The following is a 16,411-nucleotide window of genomic DNA, read 5'->3' on the forward strand; positions in this document are numbered from 1 at the left end:
CTATAGCTTTGGAGTAATTTTTGAAATTGGGAACTGTGAGTCCTCCTACTTTGATCTTCTTTTGTAGGACTGTATTAGCTATTTTTGGTCCCTTGCAATTCCACATAAATTTTATAATCAGCTTGTCAATTTCTAAAACGAAGTCAGATGGGATTCTGATAGGGATTATGTTGAATACGTAGATCAGTTTGGAGAGTATTGTCATCTTAATAATGCTAAGTGTTTTGATCCATGAACATAAGATGGCTTTCCATTAATTTAGATTTTCTTTTTATTTCAACAGTTTTATAATTTTCAGAGCATATGCTTTGTACTTGTTAAAATTTATTCTTCAATGCTACTGTAAATGAAAGTTTCCCTAATTTCACTTTTGTATTTTCATTGCAAGTAAAAAATACAATTGATTTGCATCCTGCAAACTTACTGAATCATTTTTTAGTTTTAACAGTTTTTTTAAGTGGGTCCTTGGGATTTTCTTCATGCAATATCTTCTCATCTGTGAAGAGTGGTAGTTTAATTTTTCCCTTTCCAATTTGGGTGCCTTTTCCGTTTCTTGCCTAATTTCTCTGGCTTGACATTCTAGTATAATGTTGAATACATGTGGCAAGAAGGGACGTCATTTCTTGTTCCTGACCTCACGGAGAAAGGTTTCAGTCTTTCATCATTGTGATGTTAGCTGTGTATTTTTCATAGATGACCTTCATCAGCTTAAGAAAGTTTCCTTCTAGTCCTAGGTGTTTTGTTTTGTTTTAATCAAAAAAGGGTTTGGGGTTTTGTCACATGATTTTTCTGCATCTATTGGGATGATTGTGTCCTTCCCCCCCATTGATTATATTCACATGACGTATTACACAGATTGATTTTTGTGTGTTGAACCCACCTTTCATTCCAAGGAAAAAATCCTCCTTGGTCATGGTGTATAACCCTTTTTATATACTGCTAGATTTGGGTTGCTTACGTTTCGTAGAGTATTTTTGGGTCTCTAGTCATACGGGATATTGGTCTGATTTTCTTTTCATGAGATGTGTGAATGTCTGGTTTTGGTACTAGTAATACTGGCCTTTTAGGATGAATTAGGAAGTACTCTCTCTTCTATTTTTTGGAGTATTTTGTGAAGGATTCTTTATTAAACATTTGGTAAAATTCACCAGCGACATCATCTTGGCTTTTCTTTGTGGGAAAGTCTTTGATTACTCACCCAATCTGTTATATGTCTATTTAGATTTTCTATTTCTTGAGTCAGTTTCGGTAGTGTGTGTGTCCTTTAAAGAATCTGTCCATTTCATCTAGGTTATCTGTTTTTGATAGTATTTCTTATAATCCTTTTTATTTCCATAAGGTTGGTAGTAATGTCCCCTCTCTCATTACTGAGACTGTCTTTTTTTCATGGTCAGTCAAAGTTAAAGATTTTTCAGTTGTCTTTTATCTTTCCAAAGAAACACCTTTTTCATTGTGGTTTTTTTTCTCATTGCTATTGTTTTCTTTTCTCTCTTTCCACTATAATTTTATTTTGTGTCTCCTGCTTGCTTTGATTTTAATTTACTCTTTTTTTTCTGATGATGTAGTCAGGTGGAAGGTTAGGCTGTTGATTCCACATCTGTCTCCTTCTTAAACGTAGGCACTCACAGCTATAAATTTCCCTCTGAGCACTGTTTTTGATGCAGCCCATAAATTATAGTATGTTGTTTCTGTTTTCTGTGTTTCACTGTTTATTATTTTCCCTCATAGTTTTGTCTTTAACCTGCTTATTACTTAGGTGTGTTAATTTCCACATACTTGAGACTTTCCAAATTTCCTCCTGTTCCTGATCTCTAAATCATTCCATGGTGGTCAGAGAACACATTTTTCATGATTTGAACCTTGTAAATCTATTGAGGTTTGTTTCCTGGTACACCATATGGTCTCTTCTGGAGAACGTCCCATGTGCGCTTGAGAGGAATGTGTATTTTGCTGTTGTTGGGTGGAGTGTTCTACAGACGTTTGTTAGGTGTGGGCGGTTTATACTGTGGCTAAAGTCCTCTGTTTCCTTGCTGATATTCTGTCCAGTTGTTCTATCTATAATGAAAAGTGGGGTATTACGGTCTCAAACTACTATTGTGAAATCATGTATTCTTCGATTCTGCCAGTTTTGCTTCATATATTTTGGGGCTGTACTTAAGTGCATGTATGTTTATAACTGATAAATTGTCTTGAGGGATTGAACCTTTTATAACTAAAAAATATCCTTGTCCCTAGTATCAAAGTCTGTCTTGAGATGTCTGGTATTAGCATGGCCACTGCTGCTGCCTTGGTTATGGTTTGCCTGGTACATCTTCCTCTATCCTTTCACTTTCAATTTATTTTTATACCTGTCTTTGAGTCTAAAGTGTGTCTCTTGTAATAATATGTAGTTGGACCATGTCTTTTTTAAGAAACAGGAATAAATAAATATTTAATATCCAAATATAATCCAGAAACATATGTACTTTTCTAAAAAATCACCTTTAAAACATTCAGGGATTTCCCAGCCCCCACACATGTATAGCCTTTCCTATTATCAACATCCCCCAACAGTGGCGCCTCCGTTACAACTGGTGAACCTACACTAACGCATCATAACCACACAGTCTATAGTGAGTCTCTCTTGGCGGGTGTTCATTCTGAGGGTTTTGACAAATGTAGTATCTACCATTATCGTATCATACAGTTTCACTGCTCTAAAAATCCCTTGTGCTCTGGCTACTCGTCCCTCTGTCCTTCCTAAGCCCTGATCTTTTATTATTATTTAATATACTTTTTATTGATTTCAGAGAGAAGGGGGAGGGGGAGAGATAGAAACATCAGTGATGAGAGTCATTGATCGGCTGCCTCCCATACACACCCCGCTGGGGATCGGGCCCGCAACCTGGGCATGTGCCCTGACCGGGAATCGAACCTCCATCTCCTGGATCCTAGGGCGATGCTCAACCGCTGAGCCACGCCAGCCGGGCAGCCCTGATCTTTTCACTATCTTCATAGTTTTGCCTTTTCTAGAAGGACATACAGTTGAAAGGCTATATAGTACATGGCCTTTTCATATTGGCCTCTTTTAAATAGCAATGTGCATTTAGGTTCCTTCTTCATGCCTTTTCATGGCTTGATAGCTCATTTCTTTTTAGTGCAAATATTCCATTGTCCATATATACCACCGTTTACTTACCTGTTCACCTACTGAAGGGCATTTTGATTGCTTCCAAGTTTTGGCAGTTGTGATATAAAACTGCTATAAAAATCTATGTGCAGGTTTTTGTATTTACGTAACTTTTTTAATCCTTTGGGCAAATACCAAGGAGCTTAATTGCTAGATTGCATGTTTTTAGTACAATAACTGTATAATTTATTCAATACGACTTTCCAGAATCTCTATTTCATTCCTTTTAAAGTATCTCTTGATATCCTCTACTTGGTGACCCGGTTCTCATTTTCTCTTAGTTCTTTAAACATGGTTCTTAGCTCTCTGAACATATTTAAAACAGCTGTTTTAAAGCCTATTGCATCCCACTGATTTGTCTATTCTTATGCCAAACCAATCTTGATTACTATGCCTTTACTGAGAGTCAACTCTCAAGATTGTTTTGGTTAAATTCTTTTCACTTTCACATAAATTTTAGTTTATCAATTTCACTGAAATCTTGTGTTGAATCTATCAACTTGGGAGAAGTGTTTTATATGCTGTCTAGTCCATAAGTATGGTAACTTAATTTAAAAATAACTTTATACCCTAATTTTATAAAATGTTCTTTTGTTGTGAATATAACAACGAGATAAATGCATAAAATATATAAGTAAAACAAGTACCGTGGCTCAGCTCAAGAAACAGAACCCTGCTCAGTCGGCGTGGCTCAACGGTTGAGCATCGACCTGGGATCCAGGCGATCGGGGTTCGATTCCCGGTCAGGGAACATGCCCGGGTTGTGGGCTCGATCCCCAGTGGGGGGCGTGCAGGAGGCAGCTGATCAATGACTCTCTCATCACTGATGTCTCTCTCTCTCCCTCTCCCTTCCTGTCCCTGAAATCAATAAAGATATATTAAAAAAAAAAAAGGAAAGAAACAGAACCCTGCCAGCATCCCAGAAGTTCCCCATCTTGTTCCCATCCTTGATCATGGTTCCACCTTCCTCAACGAGATGCAGCCTCTATCCTGACCCTTGCAATACTAATTTTCTTGCTTTCTTCACAGATTTTACCATCTATCTTTAAAACTTTACATGAACAAAATCATATGTTTATTTTACCCTTACTCCTCAAAGAAACTCTCTGTATTTAGAATCCTAAAATGGCAGTTACATAATTCTAGCACATTAAATTTATCGTTTCCACTGTCTTCTAATTTTCAATGTTGCTGACAAGAAGTCAGCTATCAGTTTAAAGTCTTTTATCTTCAGTTACTTTTAAGACTTTTTCTATTGGTGTTCTGCAGTTTCAGTAGAAACTTTGAATATTCAGTATTTTTTCCAACATTTTGAGTTTTGTTCAGTAGGAGTGTTGGTTCTGCCATGTTGGAAATGGGAATTTAAAATTTTTAAATTAGAATCGTACTTTACATAATCCTCTATAGCTTGCTTTAAAAAAACATAATTTGCTTTTTTCACGTACTTATATATTGTTTTTATGACTTCATAGTATATACCACTGTAGGAAAATTCCAATTTACCAAATCTCTTATTATTGTGCATTCAAATTATTTTATTTTTACTCCAATGAATGCTACACAAACTGCTTTAATTAAAAAATTTCTTCACATGGTATAACTAACATTGACACACGTATGACACACACGTTAGGTGTGTCCCCACTTATAGACAAAAGAGAACTGGTGATTAGTTTTGCTCCAGGGAACCTTAGTAGATGGTAGGACTATAAAATTTCTTCGAAAATAAAACAAATGGGGTGATTGATGCTTTACCAATCCTGTTTATTTACTCCCTAGACACGCTGTTGAGAGAACAGCGTGTCTAGGGAGATCACTGGCAACTCAAGAAATATGAGACTATAAAAAAATGATGGAGGGCCATTCCAGCCCACAGCTAGCTCCCCTACACAGAAAGCGGACTGCAGTTACTGTGAGAGGTGTATGACGAATCTAATACAAAAAAATTTTTTTAGTCTGTTGAAAAACTTTATTGGAACCATTAAATATGGATTATAAACCAATTTCTTTTTTAGGCAACACGTAATACAAAAGATTCTTATATCATTAGAGGATTCTGATACTAAAAGTGTAAATTCAAAAGTATTATTTGTCTGTTGTTCATATAATTAAGGAGTGGTATGGGAATCTTCCTGGCAGCTAGGGTTGCTCTAAGAATCCATGAAAGAAATAATACTATATACATTACTGCTTCTATTTTCAATTTCTAGTTTAACACAGGACATATAATGGTACTGCACTTTTCACCAGAAAAGAGCATACTGTAACTTATTTTAAATAAAGTTGATGCTTAATCTAGCCATACCATTAAAAACAAAAACACCACTTCTTCACCTTAAAAAAATCCTGAGCACCGAAAGTAAAAATGTGAGCGTCCAACATGAGGACAGGAGTACTGCCAAGTGTAGGCAAATGAAAGGTTTATCAAGTTTTAAAAATGTAACTGGCCAGTGCATCATCCTGCCTCTATTACTATTGTTAATCTTTCATTTCAAAAAGCATCCCATTTCCTAAAAAAGCTTTGGCTAATATTAATTATAGCCAAACTTCTTACATAATCTGCTTATTATCAAGACTGTCTTCAGTAAACTAGTTCCCCTCCCTCTCATATCAAAGCAAAAACAATACAGTGGTTTTAAACATTGTTTGTGGTACTTTGACATGATGCAAAATAAATCCTATATCCTGTTTCCTGCCAAAAATAGATATAGATAATAGTAGTGTATTATTTGCAATATAATCCTAAACAGTCCTGGGACAAAGTTATAAAAGGCCTTTCCCACAAAACATCCTTTTAAAATATTTAAAGTCTGAGTAAAGTGTCCACTTTATCAAATACTTTTCAGTCTCTTTATGTACTCTACCACTTAAGTTACCCTGAATGCTGTATATCTATCTGGCTTATTACATATAGAAATGAGACTCAAGATTAAGACTACGTGGGGCACAACACTGAAATAAATGACTCATTCCCTGCTAGATAACTTCACTTGAAATATGGAAAAAGCATATCTAGTCATAGTGACTTTCATTTCAATTAGTCATTGTTAATGCACTCTAAAAACTGTCACAATTCTCTAATTTGCTTTTGCCACTTATGTCCAAGACCACAAGTGACTTTTTTTATTCTTCCTACAAATGTAGGTAATCAAATCATTGGTCACTTAAAACACCAGGTCAGACCTCTACCACACTATTACCATCACTGCAGTTAAACAGGACAGGCTGGCAGACTGTGGATTGAGTTTAAACCAACACTGCAAGTAACAATAAAATCACAACACTCATTTCAGGAGATGAGAAGTTTACTTAGAAATTGCAAACATTTAGCAAAGATAAGACATAAACACTATTTTCCATATTCTACAGAAATACAATAATTTATAGCTGGCTCGGTACATGGTCACATGATAAAAACAAATCTAATAGAAAAAAAAAAGGGGTTCATTCTACTTTTCTGCCATTTATCACAACTTAGTAAGTGTACCAGTAGGTACTGGAAGACAGCTGCATAGGAAGATCAGACTCCTAGGGCTGTTTGTTAATACACATTATTGTATTGTAAGAATAATATAAAAACAAAATAGGTACAGATATACAATTAACATGCAATTTAAGCTATTATTTTGAAGCAATAGGACAGAATTAAGTGAACACATTGAAAACTGTGTTGCTGATAATGTGTTGTTACAATTAGCATATCATGGTATTTCACATGGCATGGAATTTCTCCCTCCTATGTAATGCTTGGCCAACTGAAACAGGTTAAGCCTACTTTTAGAGCAAATTTAAAATGAAGATGAAGGTGAAGGAAAACGAGTGGATAATTCTATTAGATACTTTTCTAAGTATACTAAATAATTTTTAAAGTACCATCATTTCATGCCTACCCCACCATCTCCCAGTTTAAAATAAAGTCATACGTTGTACCCTATGAGTCTGTACTGTCCAATACAGTAGCCCTTAGCCACCCGTGGCTAGTTGAGCACTTGAAATGTAGTGAGTTAGAATTGTGATGCGCTGAGTACAAAGTACGCACTGAATTTAGAAGGAAAAAAAAAAAGTATCTCAATAATTTTGTATATTGATTACATACTGACATATTTTTAATATATTGGATTAAATAAAATATATTATTAAAGATAATTTCATCTTTTTTTAAAAATGGAGCTACAAGAAAATTAAAAATTACAGATGTGGCTCACATTTATTTCTCCTGGACGGAGCTGACGTAGGCCATCTCTAACCCTGACAGCCTAGAACTGGCGTCAGGCCCGAGGCCTGTGGAACACTGCCCCCCAGAACACCAGAAGCACCCTCTGCACGCACCTCGCTGCCGAAGCTCCTTTACCCTTCTGCAAGGCACACAGTTTAAGTGTTTTAGAAAGAATTCATAAAGTATTTAACCCTTAAAAAATGTCAATTATTATATAGTGAGAGCTAAAGGAAACTCAATGCAGACTGGTTTGGGGGAGAAAAGAGCTTTTCTTAACCAGCAGTACAATCAGAGGGAAGACAATCAGTAACTTCAGTAAAATAAGTCAGCCAAATGTATCCGTAATGCCCAGGATCCGACCTTGTACCACAGATCCTATATGTAACTTGTCCATTTACCCATCACCTGTGAGAGAATCTTAAAACAATAGTGACTGTAACTTAAATACTCCATTTTTGGGAAAAATCTTCAAGCAATGTAAAATCACCATGCACGGTGAATTCTAATAGCAGAATATAGTATCTGAGAACTACCTCTTGGAGTCTCGCAGCATTAAAGCAACTGCCTAGTGTCCAAGAGGTTGGTATTTAAAAAAAAATTTAGAAGCTACTGAAAAAAATCATTGACCTTTCATCATTTTCTTCCCCCCTTTTTCCTTCTCTTTCTTAGTTTTTACAACTGAGTGTATAAATATTTGGCATACTTATAATACCTCCCCTTTTTTTGTCCAACTCAAAGACAAGTTAACCCAGTGCACATTGCACCATTCTCCTGGGAACCACACGCCAGCACAATACTGAGTGGGCACCCGTCAGGAGCCCGCCTCACGTCACGCACCAGGAACCTCGCCAGGAGCCAGTGCCTGAGTACAACTGCTACGCACTGCTCCTCGCAGCTCAGGGTGGAATGTTTAATTGTTTAAATCTATTTCCAATTTCCACTGGAATTCCAGAGCATTCCAAAAATGCTCTGAAAGCCACACATTAGCAGATTCTAAAACTACTCCATCATTCATAAAAATATCTCCCTTATTTTAAAGATGTTCTGAGAAAAGCAGTAGTAACTTCATATTTTACCATTACCATTTTTAAGGATACTGGAAAGCAACCAACATTTAGAGAGAAATAAGCAGAATCTAAACCAGGTAATACCAGACATACCAACATAGACACTGACTGCAGAAGACTACAGTTCTCTCTCGAGTTCAGCAGCCGGCTAAGACACTTACATTTATTAACGTGCCTTGCACAAAAAGACACTACTTAAACTTTTCACATCCCCTATCTTCAGACCATGTTCTACATGGACAATATTTTTATTACATGTTACTAACACCAACCTAAATATGCCTGAAAATTCATGTCAAATGATGTAACTTTAATTTCAAACATCTCTTACTCTAAAAATATACTCAGTGCAAGATGACAAGTCTCCTTACTGAAAGCTCAGTTATTTTGATGTTATATCAATAAATGACTATTCACTGAGCACCTACTACGACTGCATTTCGTCTGCTCTCATTATTTAATCAATAAGAAAAAAATACCTGCTCCAAATGCAAGATGATATCTGTGAGGGAGGATAATGTATGAGCACTTTTAACAGAATGCTGTCGGAGACAACATCTGGACATGTAAAACTGTACATCCCTGTGACATAAAAAACCTCAGAGTTATTATTGATCACTTTATAAAGATAAACAAACATGTGAAGTATGCTGCATAGTACTTTGAGGAAAGTGACTGCCATACATAAAATTAAGGCCAATTCCCTAAAGAGATGGAAGAAAAGCCAGAATACCATGGTTCGTGACCAATGGAAGACTTAATAGAGTTCACACAAATATCTGATTGATTCAGACAAATGGGCACTTGTGTTAGGGTTCCAACTTTGCTTGAGGGAGTTGGTCTAATAAAAAAAAGCCTTTAAATAGGAGCACTTTAAGCAAATATGAAAATAAAAATCACCAGGTAAAATTCTTTTTAAAACCACAATATAAATTCAAGTTGCAAATCCATTTAAATGTATATACATATATATGTATACACACATACACATGATTTAAAAGTATCTAAATTTCACTTACAATCTTTGCCTTGTATGCTTGAACCTGATTATGTATCTTATGCACTTAATTTCTCCTTAAACTAAGAATATGGACAATGGTGAGAAGACAGATAAGCTGGTTTCAATTTCCTAGCCTTTAATAAGTCTGACCTGTTGAATTCCTACAAGGCGCAAAGCACTATGCAACGTACTGAACACGTACAGGGGCTGCACACAAAACACTCGTTCAGGGAAACTGAAGTTTTAAGAAGTAAAACAGTTGTCAGTTTGAAAACAGTAATCATTTTCCTCAATAGTTCTGAAAACTGAGATTGTCAACTGAAACACCCCCACCTCTGCCAAACATGAAAAATAATAGAATGCAGAAACTGTTTCCAGAGAAGACACGTGGAGAGAACATTCGTGAGAGAGCCACAGGGCCTGAAGCCGCACGATGAGCGAGGCAGTCACCCAGCATCTACGTGCCACTGCACTGGTGGTGGTTTGTAAAAAATACTATCTACACTAAAATTTTAAGAACTAGTAATATATTTAGTATATTTTTGCCTTTTCTTTTTTTGCCACTGAATATAAAATTTTGTCCTAAATTTACTACATCTACACCCTGAGGAATAGTAACAGACTAATTAAAGAAACACCAGGGTTAGTTCTGTGAACCATATTATTGCCCCAAAGCACAAACTATATATATATAGCTAACATTCTTGGAAGCACAAGGTGTCATGAGCAGACTAAGCTACTGCTCCCTGTTTGTTTGTTTTTGCCCCTTAGGAAAGAGTTTGGTTTTACACTGTTAACAGGGCCTGATGAGAACACACAAGTCAAAGTTGGGAGCCTAAGGCTTCCCCCCCCGATCCACAACTGACGCAATGGTTTTCTGTCTCAACTACGAACATGGCATACATTATTGGAATAGATTATTCAACAGTCCTCTGAACAGCACTTGGGAATCCTTAGCTATCCATTTTTATGAAATTACAATAAAAATTTATTTGCTATCTTGAAATATGGAATTCCCATCCCTCTCCTTTCCATACCCAAGTACATAAAATGCCACATTTAAATTTCATCTCAGTATTTACTTATTTTCCTCCAGTACCTGAAAGGATAAAGTTCCCATTTATTTTCCTTTCCACCTATCTTACGGAGGCCTGCATTCGGGAGGGAATTCTTAAATCCTTAAAGTGAGGCAAAGGCTTCATTTAGGCAGCCGTAGGGCATTTCTCTTAGGGCAGAGTCCGTTTCCCTTTGAACACAGGCTGCACTGGTTTCAGGCTGACGATTAATTATGCACACTCGTCCTTTAAATGGGATGCCTCCAACCCCCCAAAGAACCAATGCTTCTTGGTAGGGTGCTCAGACGTGGTCACTAATGATGTGCAAAGCAGAACACCCCACCTGCTCGTATCGGGGTCTCGTTAAAGGATAAAACACTCCAGGGAAGCCATGCCTGGCAACTGGAACAAATGAGACACAATCAGCTGTTTGGTGAAACTTCTGTCCTCTGCTGTCTACCTACACATTAGACTTAAATCCTGCTCCCCCAAAAAGGCAAGAAAGGCACTCGAATGAACACAGTATTGTACAGTTATTTTTTAAAAGACACTGTGGGATATTAAGTAGCATCCTCAGGGTTGATCTTCCCCACTTACTGCCTTCACCACACCAACTCTGCCTAAGATTGCCTGTGCCTCAGTGCACCTCCCTGAACAGGAGCATGTTACAGAGTGCGCCCAAGCACGCCAGGCAGCAGCACTAAGGAAAGTGCTAGCACTCGAAACACTTCTATTTGAGAAATTTATTCAGAAGACAAAAGGTTCAGTTGTTACAATGCTGTTCAAATTTTCTAGCATACTTTAAATTTTTAAATATAATTTTCCAGTAACAAAATAACTGTAAGCTTACAAAAGCTTCATGCAAAAAAAGGTTATATGTTGCTTCCTTTGATAACTGAATCTTTAACATCTTCTGTAATTCAGGGAACTAGGGTTGAGACAGATTATTGTACAAGTGGTAGTTGCACTCCCAAACTGTATTTAGCCCATGTCAGATTCCACCTGTGCTGTATAAAATTAAGAGACTTATAATTTGTTCTCAACAATATTAAAAGTTCTATTTACACACACAGACACACACACATGTATCAACAAGCATGAATTGGTATGACCTGAATATATCTAAATGACAAAAAGTCTACCACCATAATATGCTTTCCTACAAAATGCCACATAAAAATCCAGGAACTTTTGTTTCCACATCTTGTTACCTAGACCCTTATCTGAAGATTTAAGTGGCTTTTAGTGACAATCTGTACACATTTATTCTTATTAATAATGAAGCTTTTAATTTAATTAGAATCGTACCATAGGAATAAGAAATATAACTGAGAGTCTGCGCCCAGAGTTTCCAAAAAGGTAATAAAATGCAAAAACCTAGAAAAGAAAAAGGGAACACTAAGTATCAAATCCTTAAATTTGAAAAATGACTAACACAGGTTTAAGAAATATCTAAAAGATCCACAGTTCAAGTTTGGGAGGGGAAAGGAGAAGTACAAAACGACTATCCATTCACAGGTACAGATCGACAAGTCTCTAAAATCAAAGAATTTCTTCAGATGCCCCTAAGTGGCTCTGGCTGTGTTGGTAAGATGATCAGAACAGAAAATAGTGTTCTTAATGCCAGCAGGCTTCATTAGTTCTATGACTTTTGAGTGTATATTAAAGTACGGTTAATTGATAATTACAGAACTGTACTTCTTGGATGGGATTTAACAAGCTTAAACCAGGCAGTTATATGAGAAAAAAAAAAAAAATGTAAACTAACTTATCTGATATGCAATAGCTCCACTGAGGTATCATGAAGCTAGAATACATCATTCATTCTCAATCCACTGCTCTAATCCATCAATTTCTCAATCATAACTCACTCTGTTACTCATGATCAATCTTTCCCATCTTCAGTTAATCATTCATTAATTTAATAAATATTTAACAAATCTTCACAATGCGGAAGTAGAATCTGGGAACACCATATTACCAAAATATGTATACTGAAAAAAAGGTGTGTGTGGGGTGGTGGTGGTGAAGATATTGACAATCTTATTGCTTTTTGCATGTCAGTAGTATGCATGATCCACAGGATGTACTACGGCTTCCTAATCTTCCAGTGGAAGTCTGATGAAATGTGTGTCAACCTAAACCACCTTTTAACAACAACATATTCATAACAAAGTAAGTGAAGACTAACAAGTCCCTGAAAATAGACACATCCTTTCCACTGAATGAACTCATTCAGTCAGAGACATCAGCATGCTACAGGTAGTAAGTTTAGACGTCAACCATTCAGGAAAAAAATACAACCATATAGGGCAATAATAGACTTTTCTGTGAATGAACACTTAAAAAATAAATTTTTTAGAAATAAAGTAGCACAGGAAAGTCTCATACAAACAGTACCCTTTGGATGTTTGTACTTTCACTCAGGACTTAAAACTGTATTAGGAAGACGAGAGACCAAGATATTAAAGTACTGCATGGCTTCAGAAAGGGGCAGGGTAAGAGCCTCGGAACAGAAGAAGACAATTACCAAGATGAGCAAGGTACTCTGTGGAAGGTATAAAAAATGTGGAGCATGATAAAATGCAGCTGCTGTTTCACAGGGTTTAGTCTACATTCATGTCCTGAACACTCTAACATCAAAGCATTTAAGAAGCCCTATTACCTGGGATACTTAAAATGATGCTTAGAAAAAAGGTAATACTGAGTGAGGCCAGAATTTGGCAGCATGTATTAGTGGAATGGGCTGAATCTCCTGCGTGTCATCTCTGTGTAATTTCCCCAACCCCAGCAGGTGCTGAAGATCACAAACTAATGGTTTTATCCAGAGGTCTAGGTAGACCTTGAGGTATCTGATTCAAAATATGCCTTGTACACAAAGGGCCATGGAATTATGTTCATAATGGCAATTATTTTCTCGCTAAAATACTGTAAAAGCTACAAAAGGGTAATTTTGCCCCAAGAGATAAGAGCAGCTTCTGTCTAGAGACAGGCTGGACACTTTTTCTGGTGTTCTTAAGTCTCAACATTTTGCATGATGCACAAGTAAAGGACCTATTCTCTCCCCTTATGGCAATGCTCCTCATTCAAGTCCAGGGTTTCCATAATGGTGAGACAGAAGTGGTCTGCCTTTCCCTACATCTGTCTCTTCACACCATGGTGACCTAGCATGTAAAAAGGGGAGCAGGCAAAGCATGGCGGTCACACTTGTTTCTGCCACTATTACTTACATTCTTTATACACATAGGGCAAAAAACGCTTCCATCATTAGGGGAACTTTTAGAAGAGCAGTCAGCAGTTCATACTCATATTTCATGTGTGTGTGCGTGTGTGTTTAATGGAGTATGGAATTCACTGGAAATAGGGAGAATATCTTCAGAGTACGTCCCTGAAATAAGACAGGTAAGGAAAAACAGACAAAGGTAAAAGTGACAAAAAATATGGAAAGATTTGGAAAATAAAGAGAAAGGTATGAGGAAATAAGAAAGGCAGGCCATTTATGGAAGGGGAAATATAATAGAAAACAGATAGTACCTGGCCCTTTCCCCACCCCTGCCTCACCAACGTGAAAAACCCAGCCCTTGTTGTTGAAAAGATAGGATATAGCTATAAGGTGGATACTTTGGTACCTCATCCCTGATAAGTTTAGTATCAAAGTTTTTTAATTGTTTTATTTTTTAAAATAAAGACTGAAGAATTAACCTTCAAAATTATTCTGTCTCCCTGGCTTTTGCCAGTAAACTTTAATGATCACTTCATAAAAATTTTGTAGTTGTTCCAGTGTATCCTCAATAACTTAAATTTTTAAAAACAAGATTTTTATGGATACATTCCTATGCATATTTCTCCCATTTTTTATGGTGAATTGGAAGGGAAATAAGTAGTAATAACTAAAAATGGCATTCCAGGTTTTTAAAAAAAATTGATTTTTATAAGCGCTGACTTGAATGTTTTTTGCATATACCAAATTTGAGGTAAAAACAATCTATCAAAACTAGTAATAAAAATAATTTTCCAGTACTGCAATTACATAAACACTTAAAATTATTATTATTTTTAAAATAACCATTTTAAAAATGGATTACATTGGAAGCATGTTTTTCATATAAATTCTAATACTTCTGACTTTGGTTATTTTGGTCTATAACTTGAGTAGAACATGCTAGAGAAAGAAATGGTTTGTATTTTTACATATCCATCCATCTGGCCATTTGATTTTCAAAACAACAATTAGATTGAGAAATTTTGCATTTGTATTATTTTTCAGCTTAACTACAACATAAATTTTTAATTTAAAAAATGAGTCTATCCAGCAATTGCATGGAGGTGGGTGGAGGTGTGTGTGAACCGACTAGGAGACCCAAATGAGAAGGAGCCTAGAAACAGGCGTCTTTTAGAAATGCTAAAGTACAGGAATACTAAGGATAAGAAGTCACAAAGAAAATTAAGACTCACTGTTTAGCAGGAGGGAACTACACAATTATTTTGTCCCCAAAGGAATGCCAGTTCTTAACAAAATAAATAAAATGAAAGATCTTTTCAGGACTTTTAACCTAAAGATGAAGAATATATGGTTGGCTAATGATAGCAAACAGTTCATGCAGCGATGTCAGTAAGGAAGGACAGCAATATTGCACTAGAAGGGGAACCCTGCAGGAACAGTCCACCTTTCATTGACTCAGCGTATCCAGCCATTTCCTATATGCATTGGCAAACCTGGCCTGCTCGACATTCCGGCAGGTGGACAACACTTGATCGATGAACCTATGTTCCATTTCCAGGCCTAGGGAATCTGGAGCCGGGGTCCGCTTCAGGCGTTTTGTTTCCTGGGAATAGCCCTGCTTGCTACAGTCACTCAGTCCATCCACTTCCATTGCCTGAGCTGTGTGAGGGCCTGCTGGGATGCGGTGCAAGTCACCTGAAGTCCCCCCAGGGCTGTCTGCAGATGACAACTGGGTCACACTGAGAGGAAACCTACCATCTAAGTGATGCTGAAGGTAGAAAACATGCCGCCTGTGAAAAAGGAGGGGGAGGGAGGGAATAGAGGAAAGAAAGGTCACATCGCAAGGTCAAGCTTTTCAAGGAAAACAAAAAATAAGTTGATAACTTCAAAACATAGAGTACTCAGTTCACTGCTCCGTTTGTAACCCAGAGTTACCTGGGAGAAGGAGGAATAGTTATGATGACGTCTCTGGGTATCTGGAGAGCCTTACAAGTCCAGATTACTGGTATGTTTGTAAGAAAGGTTTTTAAATAGCACTGACTGAATGATGACCATCACCTGAAGTTATTTTCTGTAAACTATAATACAAAACCAAAATTAGGCTTTAGCCCAATCTCTGCTATAAATTAAAATACAAAACCAAAAATCAACATTGCTGATATCCAGAAGACAAGTGATTCAGAAACAAAGGGATTAAATAGCTCCTCTAGAGGCTTATTTAGTCCATGGCCTCTACCCAATACTTTCTTTAATAAGAACAATCTGCTGCAGTTGGTATTATCTAGAAACCATGTGAACTTTCCCTAAATCCATCACTACAGTCTCATTAAAAATCCACATGCATTAGGGACGTGCTGGGCTCTGGGCAAAGTATGCTGCAAGACACAGTTCCCATTCTTCCTCTAAGGAGAGCAGGTCTCCTGCCCTTAGAATCATGCCGTTGTTTGTTAAAAATGAAGATTCATATGCCTAATCTCCAAAAATTTGACTCAGCTGGGTGCATATCTACTGTACAAAGTAAGGTAAACTACATTGGTCCTAGGTTAGCAACTTTTATCCCTTAACAAGATAATACTATCCATTTTCCCATCATATCCTGGAGTAGACAGGGAACATACACATATCACATGGTTGTCTTCCATCTTTTAACTATACTGAGACTAGAAAAAGGGGGCAACTCT

At 36.8% G+C, this 16,411-nt stretch overlaps 1 protein-coding gene across 1 annotated transcript in view; it reads right to left on the minus strand.

The window, feature by feature from the left end:
* Nucleotides 1–6,456: 6,456 nt before the first annotated feature.
* PTAR1 (protein prenyltransferase alpha subunit repeat containing 1) overlaps nucleotides 6,457–16,411 on the minus strand; it is a 40,823-nt gene continuing 30,868 nt past the window's right edge. The window contains exon 7 of the mRNA XM_087822697.1: nucleotides 6,457–15,520. Coding sequence (XP_087678823.1) covers nucleotides 15,178–15,520 — 343 coding nt within the window. The 3' untranslated portion in view covers nucleotides 6,457–15,177. The remainder of the gene's footprint in view (nucleotides 15,521–16,411) is intronic.

Source organism: Miniopterus natalensis, chromosome 12 (genome assembly GCF_054644295.1).
Source record: "Miniopterus natalensis isolate mMinNat1 chromosome 12, mMinNat1.hap1, whole genome shotgun sequence".
Classification (NCBI taxonomy): Eukaryota; Metazoa; Chordata; class Mammalia; order Chiroptera; family Miniopteridae; genus Miniopterus; species Miniopterus natalensis.